This window comes from Falco biarmicus, chromosome 6, assembly GCF_023638135.1.
Source record: "Falco biarmicus isolate bFalBia1 chromosome 6, bFalBia1.pri, whole genome shotgun sequence".
Classification (NCBI taxonomy): Eukaryota; Metazoa; Chordata; class Aves; order Falconiformes; family Falconidae; genus Falco; species Falco biarmicus.
The window spans coordinates 49,320,176-49,342,559 of record NC_079293.1 but is presented as its reverse complement, the minus strand read 5'-3'; the positions used below and the strand labels follow the sequence as shown (position 1 = coordinate 49,342,559).

The 22,384-nt window shown below is 40.7% G+C and overlaps 1 protein-coding gene across 9 annotated transcripts in view; it reads right to left on the bottom strand.

The window, feature by feature from the left end:
- TULP4 (TUB like protein 4) overlaps nt 1-22,384 on the bottom strand; it is a 179,978-nt gene that overhangs the window by 37,330 nt on the left and 120,264 nt on the right. For all 9 annotated transcript variants that reach the window (XR_008822606.1, XM_056343920.1, XM_056343916.1 and 6 more), the window contains 3 exons: nt 21,996-22,157; nt 4,355-4,535; nt 1,693-1,827 (listed from right to left, as the gene is read on the bottom strand). Coding sequence is in view for 8 of the 9 variants with exons in the window: in XM_056343920.1 (XP_056199895.1) it covers nt 1,693-1,827; nt 4,355-4,535; nt 21,996-22,157 (478 nt within the window). In the remaining variant the exon portion in view is untranslated. The remainder of the gene's footprint in view (nt 1-1,692; nt 1,828-4,354; nt 4,536-21,995; nt 22,158-22,384) is intronic.

Below are 22,384 nucleotides of genomic sequence, written 5' to 3'. Positions count from 1 at the left end.
ATTTCAAACAAAACCACATGAATTAAGACTTGCAGGCAATACTGAAAACTGTCCCCTCTCAGCAGAATACCAAATGGCTGGACAGGGTGGAGAGCCTGAGCTGGGTGGTTTTGCACATTCTTGCGTATGATAAAAACCAGTAAAATTCCAGTCACTTGAAAAAATTTTAGATGAGAAGATACAGAAAATACATACCTCTATATAAAACTATGCGTAAAGTACTTCTCACTGTACAACGCTTCAAAACAAGACAGTGATATCCCAATCACCTTTCTCTGTCTTCTGTCTCACAGACACTCCCAGTCCAACAAGATGTTGCACATTCTTTGTCTACTGACGAAAACGATGCAGTCCAGTTTACAATTCACAAGAATATTTCTACTCTAGCTTGCACAGTAACATTCTGCTAGAGGAGGGTGACATAAATAAGGGATCTTTTTTCCATTACCGAAAGTCAATGGGGAAAGAGAAACAGGACGGACATCCTCGGCAAAACAGAGCCCTGCAATTCTAAACAAAGTGTAAGATGGGGTTTGTCTCTTGTACTGTTTCCAGCTGAAATCTAGACTAGAGGACAACTCAAGACCACTCCCTACCCTGATTACTGTAGAGATGCTGGGCAGACCTGTTGGTGGATATCACAAGAGCTTCTCTAAACTGCTTCCAGTTTCCCAGACTTTAGGCTTCCCTTCAGCTGAGTAAATTTTCTGGATCATAGCGTTTCCTCATGATGCTACATTTTGCCATCTGTGCACTTCTCGTGTTGGCACAGATGGAAGCAGGAGTGGAAAAGAAACCTCAAAGGTGACTTTTTTTACCTCCTAAGACTACCCTACGTAGTGGATCACCCAAAAACTACTGGGCTGGTGTTAGAGCAACTTTTCACCAAAAATATCCCACTATTACAGAACAGCTAAGAGCCTGATCCAACAGCTTTTCTTTTTTTCCTCTCCCATCTAATATCAAACTTATTTATCTGTGCAGATGAAAAAGAACCAGCAGAACCCATTATTTAAGCATGCGCTTATGCGCCATAGTGAATTAAAACGTCTCTGCCAACAAAGCACTGTAAATTGTACTGAGGGTGCTGGCAAAGTAGGGAACTTTTTTGATAGGTAAGAACAGTAAAAATTTCAATGTGAATTAAAGATTTTACATGGAATACTAATCGTACAAACATCCATGCACATCGCTTAGCAAGATGTATAGTAATTAATCAGTGGAATTTTCCTTCTCTCAGAATAACTTGCCTCTTGATAATCAATAATTCTAGCAAGTTTTCGATATCTGTGAGAGTCAAAGCAGCACTGCAATTCATACTTGGCTATCAAAAGCACAGGAGGAGACCTTGTGAATTAATAATGCAAAGGAAGCATTATGTAGCAGAGGCATTCACACAAAGAAGCATGAACATATTGACACATTCAGCTGGAAAACAGCAAACAGATCAAGTGCTCTACAAAACTGCCATAGAAACACGATGTCAAAAATGAAACATTTCTTCAAACACCGTTAACTCCATCAGCCAGGCACAGCCCTTCCACCGGCAGGTGTCACTGTACACGGCACCGCTAGCGGTGGCGGAGCCCTGGGTTAGGAGACACGACAGCAAAAACATCACCTAGGCAAACATCATTAAAAATACATGAAAAACAGAGCACAGGAAGGGGGTGAAATGGCTTCCTTCTGTACCTTTCAACCCTGAGCGGATGACAGTAGGAGACAAGTCGTCATAATTGTTCATTAAACTGATGTCTCCCGACGTGAAGCTGACAGTAAGTAGTGGCTTGGTGTTCTGCACTGGGACTGGGTATGCAGCCGGTCCATCTGCAAAAACAAGGCTCTGGAGTGAGCAAGAGACAAACAACCAGAAGTAATTACATCCAGGCCAAAATACACTTTACTTCAGCCTGTGGCCATCGGGAGCGCTTCCAAGCCTCAAACTCTACCTGCTTATTTCTGCAACATCAACGAGCAAAAGCAAAGCAGGTTGAGCTAGTCAGCTTGTCTGCTTTTGCAAAACCCCAGTGTTTTTACTTCTTGAATATTTACTGCGGTATTTCCAAAGTGCTTTATGCAGGTATTATTATGTTTTACAGTGGTGGTTTTCAATCCTTCTCCACTGTCAACTCCCCAAAGTGTCCACAAATTGAAACCCAGTGCTTTGGAACGTTTCCTTGTGACCCAAGTTGACAACCAATGTAATAAACAATATAATCCCATTAAGAGCTATTTGTTAGATACACTTTCTGCCTAGGCAAATGCTGAGGACTCTTCCTGAAATCACACAGAGAAATTATAAGAACTTCTAAGAGAACATATTGACCTTTCACAGACTACTGTATTCTAACTGTTAAGAGCTAGGCAGCAGCATGAAAAGGTACCTGCCATCCTGCATTAACAGGAACCAATGCACTCAAAGGCAGACGTGAGCCCAAATGGAACACTCGGCTTAACAAAGCATTTCTGCAAAGTCTCTGCTCTTCAGGGCTTGTTTTTCAGCATTCACTGAAATTCCCTTGTTCAAATGCTTCATGACCAACATCACCATCTGTAGCATTTGCTGTTTAACATTTTTTGTTTACAGTTTCTGACAGGAGGTGCCACTGGCCCTTGACAAAGTGCCTCTCAAGGCCGAGCCAGCATCTTTTCAGTCAACAAAAATGGCAGAGCCAGTTAAAAGTGGTATTGCTTCCTGAATTTGTAAAAAAGCTGATCAGAAAGCATTTTGGAGAAAGATGTCTAGTAATTAGCATCTCTCTGTGTATATAATTTAATAAGAAAAACCCATCAAACTTCCAGTCCTTCCTACACATCTGTGTGAGTCAAAAGCTTGTCACCTTTGAGAGGTTTATGCTGCATCTGCTCTAAAGAAAAAACATCATGTTTGGGTAATCATTAAAATAGGCTTGTAGGCTTGTAACGAGTCCACCCACCCCCTGATTGACTCAGAAAAAGCTAGCACATTCGGATCATTTAAGTTCTCATCTGTGTACTCTGCAACTTCACCACCCTCCAACTGGAGGATTTTAAATACACAAGTATTTTTGAAAAAGCAATGAAAAATCAATTTATTATTATTCTCTGTCTTGCTTTAGAAGCTTGCCAGGAAATTCAGAATTTGTTTCTTTTGTTCTAAGGTAAGACATCTCACCCAGCACTAAAAGTGAGGCATGAAAGCCAAAACAAAATTCAGTTTTAGAAGATGCTAACATTTTACCAGATGATCACAATCTTCTAATCTTCTATCATTATTTGTTAAATACATATGCTTATTATATTGACATATATATACAATTCTGCAAAAAGGTAGATTTTTGGACTGATTCCAAATCAAAGTTACAACCGCAAGAGTCTTCAATTCAGTGATTCAGATCTGAGATGCAAATTCGGAATTATCCCTAGCTATTTTGTATTTAATTTTTTCATTCTACAATCACTGTTATATTAATTTAATTCTTAATTTAGTTCAGACTTTATATACTGGAACACCGAAACAGTTTACCTAGAACTTATAGGCCAATCAATAGCATTAATAAGTATTAGTATTACTTGGATAAGAAGGATGGGGCTGACTGTGCATGGATATCTATGCCTCCCAGATCTTTAATAGTGACGATTTCCAAAGAGTTTTAAACCAAAACATTTCACCCAATGAGTATATTTATACTTAAATGGAGGTAAGGATTTCTTCCTGACCCTCAAACTGGCAATGTGCTCTGAAGCAGACAGCGGCACTCACCCTTCTTCTACCCTGTGTAATTGCAGGAAATATTTTCATTTCCAATACTTCTACAGAATTTATTGAGCTCTTTAAGTCAGAACTATCAGGGATGGGACTATAATGACCATTACAGAAATTCTATGAAACAGAGATAAAATTAAAGATGTGGTATTCTCTGCTGCCTTTTCACGTGAATCTATATAATATATAGACTTCTGTGACTGCACTCTTGACTACCTCCATACATACCGACCATTGCAATACCTCACATCTGCTTATCAGCGAAGCCTGATATGCCCCTATCTAGTGTTTTTCACTTACCATCACTAAAAACTTTTAGCTTTGTCCTGTTATCTCATCTGAGGCAGAGCAGCACAGATGAGGTATGACCTGTACCAAGCCATGCAGCGTGGCTGGTGGCAGAGCTGGGGACAAACCCACTCTCCCACACCAGCTCTCTGCTCCGTCCACCATGCTACCCCCACAGAAACACGCTGCCTTTCAGCCCTCTACCGGCTTGAAACTGTGGCCATCCTGCTGTTTTAGTAGAGCATTAGAGCTCCCTGGTGTTTGAGATGCCTTCGTGAGGGCTTGCAAAGCTGAAACAGAAGGATGTGCCCAAAACGCTACCTTGTGGTGGGGAATAGTCGTCAGAGTCCGTGTCGCTCTCGCTGCTGTCCTCCACCAGGAAGCTGGGGTAGTTCCAGGACATGCTGAGGATGCCATCTGACTCGTGAAGGAGCACATGGGCCAGCATTCGGCCATGGCAGTCCATGACGATAACCTGTCCATCAGCAGTGCCAAACAGTACCTGAAAATAACAGAACAGCACTCTTAGTTCCACCAAATGTCAGCCACTGGACCCTCCTTCAAAGGCATCTTGTAATTAACTAGCTACGCTGGAAATTAATTGAAAGCAAAGCAGTCAGGGACGTGAAATGGTGCCACAATAGGACACTACAACGAAAGATGGACGTAAAGAATAAAGTTAAAGCAGCAAGGTCTACAGGCAAGCTCCTAAAAATCTGTGAGCAAGTAACGTTTCACAGTGGGGTGTGCTGTGTTCACTTGAATACGAGACACTACTTGAACTTGGCCATTACTACAACTGAAGTGAGCTGGCAGAAGGGCTCCCACAGATTCTGCAGTACTCTTGGATTACACAGAAACTTCTAAAACAGGTGGCAGAAACCAAGGTATGCATCAGTCATAACAATATCAAAAGGCATAGCTGACAAAAATGGTCTTAGCAGAGATTTCAAACAGCTTTTAAGAAATAGAAAGCTGAATACAGGAGGACAGGTTATTTGGTTATGAGCAGCGAGACAGTGGGAGAATGTCTTCCAAAAAGAGAGGAAAAAAGCAATATGGTCAGTGAACTGGAAGTAGGTCATTACACCCCCCAAGAGGAAGGCAGTATGTTACCCGTTCAGGAAGAGATGAGTAAGAGCTTCCACCCGTGATGTCAAATACAAAATGGATAACGCATGTTTTGTTCTTGCCCCTAAACTACTTCACAACCAATGTGCACTGACAGAAGGCAGACTGACTGGAACCTACAATTTCTTTTTTTATAGGCATTGTCTTCTTGAGGCTTTAAGCAAGTTAAGATCCTGCATATTTGATTAGTTTTAGAAAAACACCAGGAAATAAGGATTAATAAATCCACAAAATGATAAACACATTAGCCAAGGCTGCCGCTGCTACCATGTAATTCCATACAAGGCAAATATGTTTTAAAGAAAGTTTAAAGGTGCTCATCAACTTGAAAACTAGCCAGCATTAGGAAAAGAAGCTAAAAGTAAGGTCAAATCTTGTACTTGCCCTTTAGCCTACTACCTACTTCCAGTGCTTGTAAATTTAAGATTCTAACCATTATATGCCCAGATCAAAAATTTATCTACCCTTGTATCTTACCTCTAACGGGTAGGAGTAAAAGAACAGGATGCACTGAGACAGCACCTCCCCTGCACAGTCAGGTAGCTTCCAGCAAAAAATATTCCCCTTTCTTTGATAAGCGACAATTTCACTTGGCAACCTTTACTTTTTAACACTAAAAGAAATACAGAATAATTGCTCCCTACTTACATTCTAAGTATTGGCCACAATTGTAGAGACCTCTGTTATCTAATCCCTTAGTCATTTCTTCCAAGATGAAGAATCATAGCCTACCCAGGATCTTCCTGCACAGTTGCTGTTCAGAAGCCTCCAGTCACCCTTGTTGATTTCTGCTGTCAGAGGTCTTCCTTCCTATCTTCCTTCTGAGATGTTGTGCCAGACTTGCAGCACTCTAACTGTGTATTGTATCACTTATACAATGGTACTCACCGAGGAAACAATTGTCATGGTTCCACTTTTGAAAGTTTCAGAAAGGAAGCGTGGCTTCAAAGGTCTTAGTCAAGAAATCCTACGGTTTTTTTCTATGAACAAGGTAATTACTAGGAAACGCAGAAGGCTGTAAACTAGAATAGCAGTTTAACAGAAGAACTCCGGTAAAGTCATTAAAATCTTAAGAAAATCAGTGGAGTTGTTTCACATTATCAGAAGCAATGAAAAAAACAGTATCTGCCTGCCAAAACTGTAGTCATTACATCTTACAAATATTTTTGGGTTAAATAGCTGCTGGGTTAAAACAGTGGGTAAAGTTTGCTACAAGCCTCAGATTACTATTCTTAGATATAAAAGCAAGAACTTGACTTTTGTTCATCTCACACTCCCTTCCCTTGTGGTCCTTCATTCTACTCTTCCTCCACTTGTATCATCCCATCTTCTTTCACACTGCTCATTATTTCAACTGTTTTTACATGCATGATCAGTGCACAGCCACTTTCACTATCTACTTTGAGAACATAACCACCCTCTTTCAGATCTCTACAAAACAAACTTCTACAAAGCCAAAATCCTACTGGTTTCATTGTTAGCTTTTCACACCACTTTCAGCCTACTCTATATATATAACAGTTTTTTACCAGTCTTCTCTAAGTTTTATAACTGCAAAATACCTAGACAGAGGGGGTGAAACTCTATTGTTTCTGAAAACAGCCGTGTAAGGCTTCTGTCTCCTAAAATCCTGTAGAAGCACTTTATAACTGGGTAGGAACAAAATGTTGGGACTCATCACCCTGAGTTCGTCTCACCTCAATCTAAAGCTAATTGTTTTGAGTAGCCCCAGTTCATTTAAAATAACAAAGTCCTACCGAAATCTCCAATTCAGATCAGAACAGCTGCATGTGGGCATCTCCATTTTTGCACTGGAACCTGAGCGAGCTCTTTAGCAACCTTGAAATGTCACAGGGCACTCTTCACCTCTTTAGCCAGGCCATACATTTCAAGGAGCAGCTTTTAAGTTTTGGGGTTATTGTAGCAATACAACCTTTAAGATGAAAGCATTTATGAGGCTGATAGTCCTGCTGGCTGAACTCCTGCTGAAGCTGTAAAAATGTCTAATGGTGTTATCATACACAACATTATTCAAGTTATGAACGCCACACTCAAGCTACTTATATCATATGACTAAAACTCTCTTGACCTTCAGAAAAAGGCTGAGCCACAGGGTATGCCTGAAGGATCCAACAGAGAAATTAAAAGGTTGTATTTTAGCTGCCTAAATTAATATTTTTTGGGGTATTTGCAGATCTAGGAGGTCTGAGGGAATGTCGGGAAAAGGTAATGCAAGTTACAGTGGTTTTTTAACCCTTGAATACAAAAGCTAAATAATAATAATAGTAATTAAAAAAATACAAAATACTTATTTTGAAGAGGTTTTTTGGCCCCTTGTTCTGTTGTTCTTCTCTTGCCTCATCTCCCCTCCTTTAATCCTGTTCATTATTTCAACTATTTTTACATGCATTACCACTTACAGAATTGCACTTGTAGAATTACGCATAATCTGATTAACAGAATACCTAAAATCATCCAATACATTCAAACTGTGAGTCAGTTACACAACATAAATACAGTATTTCCTTACAAAACATAACAAATACTACACTACAGTGAAGCTGTAGCTGATTCAAGATCATACAAATGCAGAGCAGTCTCCAATAGTGCCCTGAAGCTCTACGCTTTGAGGGGAAAACTATGATAAACAGCACTAGGACAATTCACACACAGTTCTCTAAGCATACCAAGAGCTGAAAGCTGGGTTCGGTCCTGAAACACAAGTGCCTGGGTTCTCCATGAAACCAAAGCTTGGAGTGATTCCTATTTATTATAACAAATTTCAATACCTGAAAAACAACCTTCTCTGAAATTTGCTGACCTCTTAGCCTCTGTGGTAACTTGTGATGAGTTTCACACACTAGTTTCGGTAAATAAAAAGTTTTTTCAGCTAGTTGTTAATCTATTATCCATGAAACATTCAAATTTGCAATCCCCTCAAATGCCCAATATTTCAAAGACTCCTCAATTAGCAGTCTGAAATACACCACTTCCTAAAAGATGTGGTCATCAAAAGATGGGGTATGCTGGTCTGAAGCATTTGTCTCATGAGATGACTATCAGGCCAGCCAAGAAGCCAGGAAATTTCATCCAAGAGGAGCAATTTGAACCTGTTCAGTGACTTTGCTACATGTGAACCATCGCTATTCCTCTCAGATCTGTTGTGATGCCGTAAGGTGTCGGGACCAGACGCAGTACTAGCAGAGAATGGTCCAGCACTGAGATCAACAGAGCTACAACGGAGCGACCAAAGACCCCGGTGCACTGAAGGTCCCGTTCAGGAGGCCTGCTACTTGTAAGAGAACTACAATTTACTAACAGTGATGTTATTTCTGCACAAAACACATTTTATTACTATTTAATTTGGTTTAACGGAAGTAAATTGAATTCATCAACAGTAAGAATGCTCAAGCTTTATGCTAATTTGAATATACCTGCCCAGTAGGAAAGCAGGAGATACTGCGATCTCACCACATGTGATTATGTGCAGTAGCTGAGAAAATTAAATTGTTATGATTTACAGACTTAAGTCAATGAAGCCGTGCTGACTTACATCTGCAGAGAACCTAGCCACTGTCCATTCCTGCATCTTTCCTCATTGTCAAAGAAGCTTTCCAGAACACAGTCATTTTGACTTTTTTAATAACCAAGGATAATTCAATACCAGCAATAATGTATTCAATGACTTGATGTATACATGAGGGGTAAAAGACAGAATCATTTCCAGTCTCAGGTTTTGCTTGTACAAACTGAACAGTCAATACTGTTACAGAAAGATATTGATAAAACAAGATGCTCCCTTCATGACATTTACTACTAACACTGAAGGTTTCTAATGTTGCTGGTTAAACAAAACTCCCAGGAAATCTGATCAATACGTTTTCAGAACACGGGCTGTCATTCTGTATCAGGGCAATGACTGAGCCTTTGATGAAGCTCAAGTTGAAGTATTGGAAGCTGGACTTGCTATAGCTACTGCAAGAAATATAAAGCCATTGGAGGCTGCTTCAGGATACTACTTTTAAAGTAGCGGGATGCTAGAAGGCTGGGAAAGGAACATCTATTTGCTTTACTCCTGCTGGCCCAGGATTTTTAAAAGAACCTCTGACTTTTTACAAAGAATGTACATCCGAGAACTGAGGGAAGCAAAACAACTCACTCTGCTAATTAAAACAGCATTGAAAATGAAACTAGTAAACTTCATCCTAGTATAATTTTATTATTTACAAACCAAAATTTTCACAGAAAGACAGAACTTGCCTTGTAAGAGTATGCAAGGTGCATTAATATAAACATTTAAATTCCTGGATACACAGAAATCTTCTGAAAATTAATGTCATCTGTCATGAAATCTCAGGTGCTCTAATTTTCCCTAAGCTGTGGCTAAGCTGCCAGTAACTCCACTGAGCAATTTCTCCAGTTACATCTCTTCCCTCTCCCATAGGATAGGTGGCAGCTGGAAGGACAAAGTGACTACACAAAGCTTTTCCAGGAAACGACTGATCACATTAGGAAGGCGAAAAGTTAGCTGTGTCTTAGAAGATGCTTACTGGACCGGTCCAACAAACTGAGCTCTAATGGACATGAAATACCAAAGACTGCTACACCCTAAGTAATACAAACACCTGTATGTAACCTGTAAATGTTGCTGTCTCACAACAGTAAATATTTTAAACAGCAGTATTTTAAAATACAAATTAATTTAAAACAGAGCATGAAATAAAGACAAACCCACTGTTCTCATTTTTATAATGCAAAGTGACTACTTACGTCTTCCCCTTTGTGGACCAGTTCCTGGGCAGTTCTCCCTGCACTGCTAATCCATCCAAACACAGTAAGTAAAATACGTATTGTTGTAATTTGCTGGGGGTTCTACACCTGGCAAATCATTCATGCAGAGTATAGATCCCCACTACGCCAAAGCGCACACATAGGTATTTCTGTCAGGAAATCCTAGGGGGGGACCTATTTACATTGGAATGTGTTGACTTTTCCAGAACTAAACACGCCATTTCAGCTATTTTTTTCTAGCCATCACTTTTAATGACACATGCAAAGACTTCTGAGAGACTAGTGACTCATGATCTGCCTCTGGAAGAAACATCCTACCTAGGTCTTTTCAAACCAGTTTACAGGTGTTTTGTTATTCCACGTTCAATTTTTGCTTTAATCAGCTGCAGAGTTCAGATGTAAACCTTATTTGCACATTTCTTGAATGTTCCTAAATTCTTTTCTAAACATATTGCAGGAAAATAGTACTGCTCTTCAAGATTTTGGACACAGACATGATTATTTCTGCTAGCAGCAAAGTTAGTTCATATTCAAGATCCTTCATCATCTTTGGATGTACCAGTCAGAGGAACTTGCTGCTTTTCAAACTAACCTGTTCCAGGACCCCCTTTTAATTTCCTCAGACTCTGTGACGAGCCTCTTAACCGTGAAGCGGTAGCCCAGGGCAGAAATCTCATCACCATCTTATGACCAAATAAACCATGAACGATCTCACAGAAACTTATGGTTTTGATTTTTATCATTCTCCAGTGTTGCACTTCCAAAGTTCGAAGGATTCCTCTTCCATCCATCCACGTTGCAAACCTTGCTCTTTCAGCATGTAGTTTTACTCTTTGCCATGGTGGTACCTCTTCTGTTTGGCACTGTACAGGTCTGCCAAAACCTTGCTGCCACTGTACTGGGTAGCACAAATACTGCCACTAACAACTTACCCTGCGCACCTCTGCATTTGCAGCTGCCTTGTCTGACCTTCTGTTTCACTGACACTCCCTTTTTCAAAGTTCAGACATGTCTTTATGCTTTTTTCTTCAGCCTCCTCCTCCTCCATCTCCCTCCAAAGGAAAAACTCAGCACTGTACCTCAGAAATTACATTCTGTAAAAATGCTAATAAGGCCAACTGCATTTGCATTGTCAGAAGATGCTCAGCAGTTTAAGGAAGCTGAATTAGCTCTGTTTGCCGATTTAGCCATCTGGACAAACATCAGTATTCATGATGGGAAGAGCCTTCACAGTCATCACCATAATGCCATCATACTAATAGAGACAAATATTTTGTTGATTCAAAATTAACTGAACTATAAACTGATTAATATAGAAAATGATGGATCAACCTTCCGTTCATGCAGGTAGGCTTAGTAAATAGGAAATACTTGGAAAACTACTGCCTTTAAATATTTTCATTCATTAGTCTAACAAAAATATGTCAGTCTCGCAAAGGCTGAGTTACAACATTTTGCAGTCCATTTAGTTGTGGTATTACCATTTTGCATTTCTTGTGCTCTTCTTGGTTACCGTTTCTCCATCACAAAGCAGGAGACAGTGCAGCAGCTGCCTCTTAGGATACATTAAAAAGTGAAAGTTTGTTTTTTCTCAGTGTGGTATTTCTGGCTTTCCTTCTTTTTACCTCAAAATGCACAAAGAGAGAGAACCAGACACAGGGAGACAGCTTCTCTCCCGCTGAATGCTTTTGACTCCCATTAAAAATTCAGCTGCTGTAAAATGATCTCTTGAACTGACACAAAAAGAGACATCACCACAATTCACACACAAGCTCAGGGGGAAAGCACTAGAGGTTTTCTGACTTGCCTTTATGTCTGAAAAAACTGAGAAGTGTTTTTGTTTCCTTTGGACGTGGGGAGTTAGCAGCCCCACACACAGATGATACACCACAAGATCATCCAGCTAACCGCATACATACGCAGCAGTGAAATTCTCATTTGAGACTATTAACACTTTCAAAAGCAGCACTGATTTAGGTACCTGTTTGCAGGCTTGTATCTTCTCTCTCCTACAAAGTCCACAGGGTCTAGATAACTATTACAAAGCTCTCAAATGAGAAGAGAAAGTAAATACACTGGAGATCTTGGTGACAAATCCATTTAATAAATATTGCAATACTAAAACCTGGGGATTCAAACGGCACCGGCTTTATTTCTCTATGAAATACTGTAACATAGCTGAATGACCTTAAATGAGATACAACCTTGCACGCCGTCTCAGGAGTCAAAAATGTAGGTAGTCTCAAAATCAGGATGTCAAGCTATACAACTGCTCTGGACATGTGGACATGGAAGCAACTGTCCAGGCAAAGATAATGTTATTTGAAAGCTTTCTCGCAAATCACAGGAAGACTATTATATGCCCCTGTAATTACACCTGGACTAATTCTGAGCTGTGTTTTTCCAGGCACACACGTTTCTATATTCTTTCTTGACTCTTGAGACATTTTTCAGGAAAGCATCCTGTAACCCTGTAACAATTGGAGTTTTAAGTGAGAAGAGTTGCCCTTCTATGTAAGTACTGAATTAACAATACACCTCAGTTTATTTTAGATGTGAGAAAGATTTGTGGGATTTTTAAACTTGTGTCAGGTTTCAAATCACATTCAAAGCTGTATGCAAAATGAGCAAAAGCCAACAGCTGGAACACCTTCTATAGAACATCTGTAGCTTTCAACATAGGCAGGACTCTGAGCCCAGACCACTGATCTCCCACATCAGAAGTACTCTAGAATACTCTTCAAGCAGTGCCATTTTCTCACTAAACTCTGCCAAGCAAGTGCATACGTGTCTATGAAAACACATATTCTTCACATATATCCAATTATATATTGCAACAAACCCAACTATTTGGTACTGTTAGCTGGGAAAATGCAATTTGTTTTACCAACAACCACTCAATCAGGCAAAGAAGTCAAGATACATTTGGCAGCCTCTTGCATTGTTCCCAAGCCAGGGTTTAGTTATTTCCTGAAGGATGTGTTGACTGCTGAAGCTAGTATTTCCTTCAGTTTTAGCAGTCTGAGAGTTTACATTGAGGTTTGTGGCTTGTTTTCTTTCCTAATTGAAATTGATATTACTTAGCAACAAGGACTGCACTCTCAACCAGTGAAAATGCAATACAAAGCAGTTAGAGAAGCAACATCCTTACTGTTTTGAATTTCATAGTACAAAATGAAGAAGTCCCTAGGTCAAGCTATATGCTAATGGAAGCCAGCCCCTCAACTTCTGCATTCCTCTTCTAGGTCTTGGGTGCTGGCAGAGAGGGGTAACTCAGCATGGTCAGGAAATACCTAGAGTGGGTGAGGTCAAGTACAACTGAGTCAACATGGTGATAGGCTGAGTAATAAACTGTTACTGAAATGAGACACTGAAGAAGAATGACTATCCTCCTAAAAGCAAGGAAAGCAGGGAAGGATTAATCTCTTTTCAGCTGATGCAGTTGCCAACAATCCCTCAACATCTGAACACTGACAAGAAACTGGCTCCTGGACAAAGAACAGAGAGCTTCAGTTGAATCCACACAGGATGAAACCCTGATGGGAAAGGTTTTGGAGAATAAAGAGATACTGCTCCCACTTTCCACTGGCATGCTATCTCTTTTTGTCAAATCAATGGAAAGACCATGCAATACCACTTTTCAAAAATACCGCCCTTCATTTTTAATTTACTATGAAACTTGACCTTGCTTTCCTAGACAAGACCTAGTGCAGAAATCCACAAATGTCCTCCTCCAGATTCAGTCACTCCAATACTCTTTCCTTGCACCAAGGTTTCAGACTATTCATAGGCTTGAACACATCTGACCCAAGTTCAAGACCCCATTTGGCTCCTGGTCTTCTAACTTCCAAAAAATCGATGGATCAAGTCCCAGTGACAATAAAGTTTAAATTAGCCACTCTGGCAGCTACATCTCTTTTGAACTGGGAAGACCACAAAGCTCTGGATGAACCAAAGGAGTCCTGGGGCCAAAGCATTCTCAGCCAGGTGGCTCTGGCAGTGGAAGAACACGGTCTGTTTCTGAAAAATGCTGTAAAACCTTCACAGTTTCGAGAGTTTTTCCTCTGTAAGAATTACACTTCCACTCACATGCCCTCTCTTAACCAACTCAGAATCTGAACGAACAAACTGAAGCAATTTTCCTACCTTACATACAACTTCTTATAAAGAGAGCAGTTTCCTGCAGAAGGTTCCATTTTTTCCATGCACTGCCTAACAAGTAGTGTATGTGCGGCTACTTTGCACAGGTGCACTGCAAAACCTCGTTCTTGCTACTTGCCCCACAGCTGAAGCATAACACAGAGCTTTTCAGAAATAAAGTTTCAAGTATTCCCTGTCCCAAAGAACTAAAGACTTCAGGCTATATGAACAAGTCTTTCATACAAGTGCTGGCAAGGTGAGAGGAGAGGCAAATGGCTTCTTTCTTCCTGACACTTCCTACACAAAGACTGGTCGTGTTTCTATTTGCGCTCATCTTTACTTTGCTGACTCAAACACTGATGCTCCAAAAATGTAAAACAGCACTGGGTATAAAAATGCTAAGTGGACACATTAACTGAATAGCACAACGAGTCTTCAGCTCTCCCTCCATCTCTGGTTTGTCACTGCCACTGGCATCCTTCCTTTCCTGAGGGAGGGGAAGATGTGGTTGAGTGTGCAGAGCTTAATAAACCCCAGAGTCTGGTCAACTAAAATAAGCATATTGTTACCTATCTGAGAGTCATGTCAGATCAAGGTAAAGAGTTAAAAGATAGACTGTTGAGGGTGATCTGTATGTCCTAGTACACTGTGAATCCAAGGGGATGCAGAAATCCATTCCGTCATTCGCTTTGCGCAGTAACAAACATCAAATACCCTGTCTAAGAGGATGAGCAAAACATTAAAACAGTTGTATTACTCCTTCTAGACAGAATCATTAAAGGAAAAAATTCTTTGCAAGACTCATCTGAAACAGTACTGACATGAAAGACTGCAGGAGTTACTGAGAAAACATGAGCCATGATGCTGTCAGCCCATAAACATCTCCCATGTTACAGCCTTCATGACTAGAACAAATGGCACCACCTCGTCAGCTCTCTCAGCGTCTTGCCACTACAGGCTGGATGAAGAGTATCAAGGGAAAGATTAGGCAAGGCACAGATGAAGCGAGTGGGAAGAAGAAAGTACATTGAAACATCACCTTGTTGCTCTGCTCCTTCAATTACCCACTCAGTAACTGTGCAGTATGGGCTAGGGTTTCTGGCAGGAAAAACCTCGCCTGGAATAAACCCACAGAGAGATGCCACGGCTCCTGAAATTGCAGATGAACCCGAGAGGCTCCAAGGAGAACATCCTTGTTGCCTACCTTCCCCAAAAAGCCTATAAAATCCTCATCTGAATACTGAAATCTGCAGTGTAGCTGCTCATTGCTAGTGGGAAAAGGAGAGCACAATTTAAAAAAGGCACAGTGCATTAAACTATTTAACTCTTCTCCTTTCTTCTCTCTGGAAGCTGAATTCTCGGCAGAATGATGCATGAAAAACTACTTGAGACAAAAAGGCAAAGGAAAGATGATGCTAATAAAACTATGTATAGACACCAGAAAAAAAAAAAAAAGAAAAATCTATTATTTCAGACATAGCTGCATAACGCAGCTTTAAAACAACATAATAAAAAGAGACGGGAGAAAGGAAGGCTAACTAGCACTTAAAATTCACATTACTTTTTCACACAAAATCTGTCTGTCACCATTATGTGGCATCATAAAAATCGAGCCACCAAGCAAAGAACAAAACCAAAGTGTTACTGGCTTCCAGCACATATAAATATATAAAACAAGAATACAAAGTCTCCACAAAATCATTTAAACATTTAAAGTATATATAAAAACCCCACACATTTTGTCTATAAAAGGATGCAATAGGATAGTAAACATTCACAGAACCCTTAGCACAAGCAAGCAGAAATCATTAATTTTAATAGCAAATGCACCACAAAGGTTTGAAATACTTCTAAAAATAGCCCAAAATATTACAGACAGTTAAGCTGTGGTGGGGTTTATTTATCTGTTTGTTTTATATAACATGCGGATTTATCTTGAAAGACAAGTCTCCTTCCCTTGTCCTCTTTTTGCATTTTAATGGTACTGCTCAATTATGCAGCATGCAATGTTAAAATCCTTATATGCAATTTAAGCATTGTCTGCAGTCCTTGTGGCTTAAATAAACTGCCTAGTTAATTAATAACACTTCTTCAATGCTATAAAAAGCCTCTAGCCATTTTTCCCAGTAATCTGAGTAATTCAACGATCAATGAAAATAAGTTACAGTTCTTCCTCAAAGACTGTGTCTTACAGTGCAATTCTGAGTGGCCTTAGTCATTGTAATCATGTATGTAAGGTCAGTTGACATACATACACCCAGAATTGATGGGGGAAAAGAAGCATTTTTATATGCTAAGACACAGAAATATAGGTATTCCCTGGCATTTTAAAGGTTCGTTTACATGAACCTGTAAAGATCCTTAATAGGGCCAAGAAGTATTTTAATTAAGACCAAAATCATTGCTTACACTTTCAAATTTTACAGGCTGTATTTTTTTTCATTTTGTTTTTCTTTCCCTTAATTCATAATAATTAAGGTAAATATTTGCCTTCCCTATACTGCCTCAGTTGTCTGTTTGTGGCTCCCTTTCATCATTCTGTCAACTCATTAGAAGGCTGTATTCAAGATTTTTTTTTCTAGATCTCAGCTAGATCTCTGAGCATAATTAAACTTGATCAGCGTGACTACCACAACAGCAAGGACTGCCTGAATCAGATGCGCTACAGCACCTGACTAAAACCAAAACAGTAGGGTGAATGGAAGCACTGACTCCTTGTCCTTTGCAGCAGGCAAAAGACGATGTAGGTGAGAAGACAACACCACAGCCCAAACAGGTGCAACATTTTCAAACACTTACAAATTCCTTATTTTTAAGCCATGTTCTGGAAGCTAGGTAAGGCTACTATCCCTGCTTTCAGCTTAGGAGCTGTTAAGAACAACTGTTTCCCTGAAACGGCAACAGCAACTGCAGACCATAGTCCACAGGTGGAAATGGGGGGGTGGGGGATGGGGTGGGGAACCACAACCAGACTCTACTGGAATAGATTTATTAGTTCAAATTCTTGCCAGGGACTAAAGCCACACCAAAACCAAGGAGCCTGAGAGGCAAGCTCGCGAAACACCTGGTGCCACCGGTAACCATTTGACAGTGCTTCTTGTTAATTAGCTCCTACCCCCTGGGGAGAACCGTGCTGTAGCTCCCACCTCATGGCAGCCCCTTGGCACAGCACAGCACTGATCCCATCGGGCACAACCGAGGCACCAAGTCCTGTACTAGCACACAGATCCCACCCAACTACACTGCTGGACCCTGAAAGCAGCAAGCACCCCCTCCTTCGCATGAAGCACCTTTCTAGGTCCCCGGATCTGCCCTGAAGTGCTGCAGGCAGGGTGCCGCAGGCAGGGTGCTGGAGCAGAAGCCTGCCCCTGCCGCATGCCTATCAGGGAAAGAGATGCTGTGGTTGCCATGGGAGTAGGGATGGTGAGTGCTGGGAGCAGGAGTGACTAACAACATAGAAACTGCCTTCCTGCACAGCTACTGCAAACTACAAAAGAATTTTTTTTAAAAAAAACATACAGACCTCCCGCACCCTGCATTTCACGACAATGCCGTTTCATCTGCTACTGGTCTCATTGTTTTCTTCCAGTGTGTTCTAAGACCCTGCAGTGCACATGGTATCTGTTCCTAACACAGTGATGCGTTTCTCTTTGACCGAAAGCAGAATTTCGTATGATTAGACACAGAGGAGGCTGAAACTTGGAGCCTGTATTTACACATTCTTAGTACTAATGCATGCTGCATTGTGATGGAACCACATACAACAGTTAATGCTGTCCCCAGCAAGATGCAAATCCAATTAGCTAACTGCTTGTATACCTATTTTCAAAGTAAACAGAAGGAAGCGTGCCAGCAAAGTTCACATGTACCTGTAGTCTATCATGTCCTGGCCAAAGAGGATCCTGGCCAGTCCCTGAATTTCCACAAAAAAACCAGCTTACAACAGGAAGGGGTGGGGTGCGGGGTGTGGCAGAGCAGGGCAGGGAATAGAAATGGGCTCTTACAGCTGCCAGAAAAAGTCTAGCTGAGATGCAGGGAACAAATATAGATTAATAGCACCTCTTGGGATATCCAGGAATTAAATATATTCAATTCATTTTCATCAAGACTTTCCCCCTACTGCAGATTGATTTCCTTCCAATTCCCTTCTCACACACAGAACAGCAACAGAAACAACCCTAGTGAAGTCCAGGGAGTTACAATATATTGCTATAAACAAGAGGACTCCTCTACAGTTCTCACTGGTTCTCTGACACTGTGCCTTTCTCCATCACGAACACAGATAAGCCTCTTTAATAGGTAAAATCTGGGAGAAGGATAGGGAGAGGATGGCCCGAGGGCAGTAGGAGTTGTAACAAAAATGTCACTAGGAGGTGAGCAAGCACAGGAAGGGAGATGAACCATGGGAAACACATTTTATGAGTTGTGGGCTTAAGAAAAATCCTCAATTACTTATTGACATTGCTTCTATAATTATAAATAAAGCCTTTGGCTACACAAAACTCAAGTTTTTCTCACTTGGGAAGGCATTCAATCTACTTGGTATGTGCACTCCCTTTTTGCAAACAAGTGTGGTACGACACCACAGAACTGCCTCAAAACAGGGTACAGTATTCTCTGACACTTCAAACTGACTTTATTTCAAACATACTTTTCATCCCTACATGATCCTAGGTGAGCCTTCTCACCAGAAAAACACTCCACACACACCAAGGAAGTAGGCCCTACTACAGCCTCCCGTAGCCCTGAAAAAAACATTTCCAAACAGTGAAAGAAAGGGCACACTCCTGAGTGATCCCAGCTGTCCAAGGTTAACCCAGGTGTGGCATGCTACTTGAGATAAAGAGGACCCAGTCCTGTGAAGTATTTCCACTGTGTGTATTTGCTTATTACCCTCAAGAGGCCTTTGGTATAATGGGGCTCTCTGCCTTGGCCAGACGTGGGCTCTGGTTATAGTGTACAGGAGCAGGAAACACCTACATGAGCAGGACTACAGACACACAATGAAGTGAGAAAATTAACTTCTAGTCCTCCATAATAAACACTCAGAATCACAATCCAAAGGCCTATGTATTGAATGAAGCCCACAGCTCAAAGTCCAGACTCAAGACCTGGGTGTGAACCACAGGAAAAATCTGCTGATGACCTTCATGAGAAGATCATCTGATGACATGATGCTGAAAAAGCAAGCATTGCAGTCAACCAGATTGTATCAAATTTGTCCCCAACAGAAAAGGAGAGTTCAAGAAATCCTGAAAAACACACAGCCACAAGAAGAATGATACCGCTCTCTTCCCAAAAGAAAATGCAGAACACTTGCCCCAGTATTAATAAAATCAGCCAATAACATCATCAGGGCAAAGTAGGTACTATATCAGTTAAAAAACACAACTATACTGTACTCCACCCTGGCCATCTCTCCAGCTCTCATCCCATCTCCAGGCTCTCCAAAGACTTCGGGAAGCATTAACTATAGAGTTTCAACCACAGCTGGCATCAGTCACTACGTCAGGTGCTTTACTTATAAGCCTGCATCAATGCCCAGCCAGGATACAAATCCAGAAGCCACACGTGCTCTGTCAAATCCAATGGTTGGCAATACTGTCACTCCAACCACTTCTTGCCTCCAACAGAAAGACAGTGGTAGGAAATTACCTTCCACTTGCAGAGCTGCCACAGAGCTGCGGTGAGGAGTGGCAGAGGTGCTAGCCTACTGGTGTTGAACTGACAGACAGGAGAAAAGATGGAAAAACGAGGCTTGAAGAAAAGAGGAGGGAGGATGCATGCAGCAGAGGGCTGAGGGAGAAAAAGGAGAACTGAAGAGTGAGGTGAACAGACAGACTGTATTTAGTGAATTTTTGTTAGGATAATAGAAAACTGATACTGAACAATACATTCCCCTTGGAAATCTAACTTTCCAAGTTAACTGTGTTAAAGGTCATGGGACCACGGCGTGTAATGTTTTCCAGGAATACTTTCATTAGCAATCTTCATGGTGCCAGAGGGGTGACAAAAAGAATAGTATGAAAATGTAAGTTTAAATGTCGACATTCATCTGTCACTCACTGTACATTAGGCAATAGCGAAGATGCTGAAGCTACTCTAGAATAATATTGTGTTCTCACTTGCACAGATACAAATCAGGAAAGAAATGAGCTAAGGAGATAAGCTAGTAAAGTTTCCCATTTCCATATGTGCTTATTTGTGTGTAATACGTGCAATGTCTTTCCCCCCCAGTTTGCTATTTTTAGTTTGCACTGAACACAGTCTCTTGCCTCAGTGAATCGTACTTCCTTCTGGCTCCAGCGGTAAAGACATCTAAATACATTTCAGAAGATTGCTTCTTTCCACCAACTCCAGAGAGCAGTGCAAAGACCCATCATCATTTATCATGCAATCCCTATAGTTAGGAGAACTGTGCTGAGAAACATCAAGCTTGTGGCTGGTTTTGGTCTCTATTTCAGTGAGTCTGTCAGCAGCAGAGTCTGTAACTGAAGCGAGTGGTTTTCACACAGCTGTAACAGGCCATTATGTTAAGATGTGCTTTTCTGGACACTGAACAAGTGTTTGTTTCCTGGAATAACCACTTCTGGAGCATCCAGATTAGAAAGTACAAATATTGGCTAAACTGAATTAAAGGCAGTTGGTCAACCCAAATTAAACACCCAAGTGAAGATATTTCCATATACAGCAGCAACAACTGAGTATCACACAAATGGGGCAGCCTCCTGTTTAAAACACAGGACTGAGAGCTACTACATCTTAGTTTCGTCTCCTACTTTTGCTGCTTGTCTTTTCCTCTTGATCGAGTACATTATTTATTATCAAGATATACATATCCCTAGATTCAAAACCAGGCAGTTAGACTCCTTGGCTTTAAAGAGTAGTGTTGCAATAATTAATTCATTATCCTTTGCAGAGCACTCTAAAATTAGATGCTGCTGCAGAAACACATTATTATTAGTGCTATTACACTCCACTAGCAATTCCCAAAATAACTCTGTCTTGGATGGATTTATAGTATTCTAAATTAAAGTTAGTGGTACCTTAAGTCTTGAACCAGCACCTTTTCACTGCAGTGTAAAATGAAGGAAGGAAAAGAATCCAGCTGTGATCGTAACAGTTTCTCTTTGTGCTATTCTACCCCCATCATTTCTTTCAGTACTATGTTATACACACATTAACTGTAAGAACAGCAAGCATGTAGAAGGAAAGACTGTTCCAGTAATCTCAACAGGGAATGCCGAAGGGCCATTGCAAATTCTGCAAATGAAACCAATGGGCTAGCTCAAGCTCCACTACAAATGGTAATGTGACCAATATCATCCGCTTCTTTAGAAAACTAGTAAAGAATTTTTGAACTGGCTTTTCAAAGTTCAGCAAGCTTTGGGCTCAACATTTGGAAAACCAGCCTTCTTTCAAGTTACACTGTTTGCATAAGGCTGAGGGGTGTCTCTGACAATCAGCTGGATCCATTTGCTCATATGAAGGCAAACGTAATTGTATCTGTCACTGCAACTGCTCTTGCTGCAAGTGCAGGCTGGACAGCTGTATATGATCAGTCAGATGTTTACTAGACAAGGCTGCATCTCCGTTCAAATGGATTTTCAAGACAGCTGTATCAAAAACTTAGGGGTACAATTACAGATTCCTGTCTCAAACAACGAACTTGGAATAAGTCTGCACATGAATTGGGGTGAAAAGTGATGACAGGTAACTTGGCATATTATCATATTTGCCTAATGAGAATGATGGGACGAATTAAATCTTTGTTACCTGTGGGAACACCGGTTTTGAGGGAAATTGGTTCTTACAAACCATTTTACTTAACAACTCTTTAAGAGGTGTATTCTATAGCATATCAATCCAACACAATTAATACCTCTAAAAGCCCCATTACCTGCTGGTCATCTGGAGTCCATATGCCACAGGTGATCTGACTCTCCAAGTTTATCTCTGAAGACCAGTGTCTTTGTCCACTGACTGAACCGACCAGCACAAATCCATCTCTATAGGAGATAAGTGCTTGGGTCCCATCATGGCTCCATGTAAAGTCGCTTACCTTATCAAAGACAAGAAAATAAGATATATGGGCCATGTACGAATTTTTTGTGGTTTTAATAAAAGGTAGCACTGCACAGAACTAGACAGGACAACTCTTAGCCCAGTTGTAGCTCTGACGTGACAGCTACTGGATAAAGCAATTGTCCTTGCAAAGCGTCTTTGTGACAATAGTAGCATATACCTTTCAATAAAGAAACATTTCATCTCTTCCTGTGTTTTTCAAAA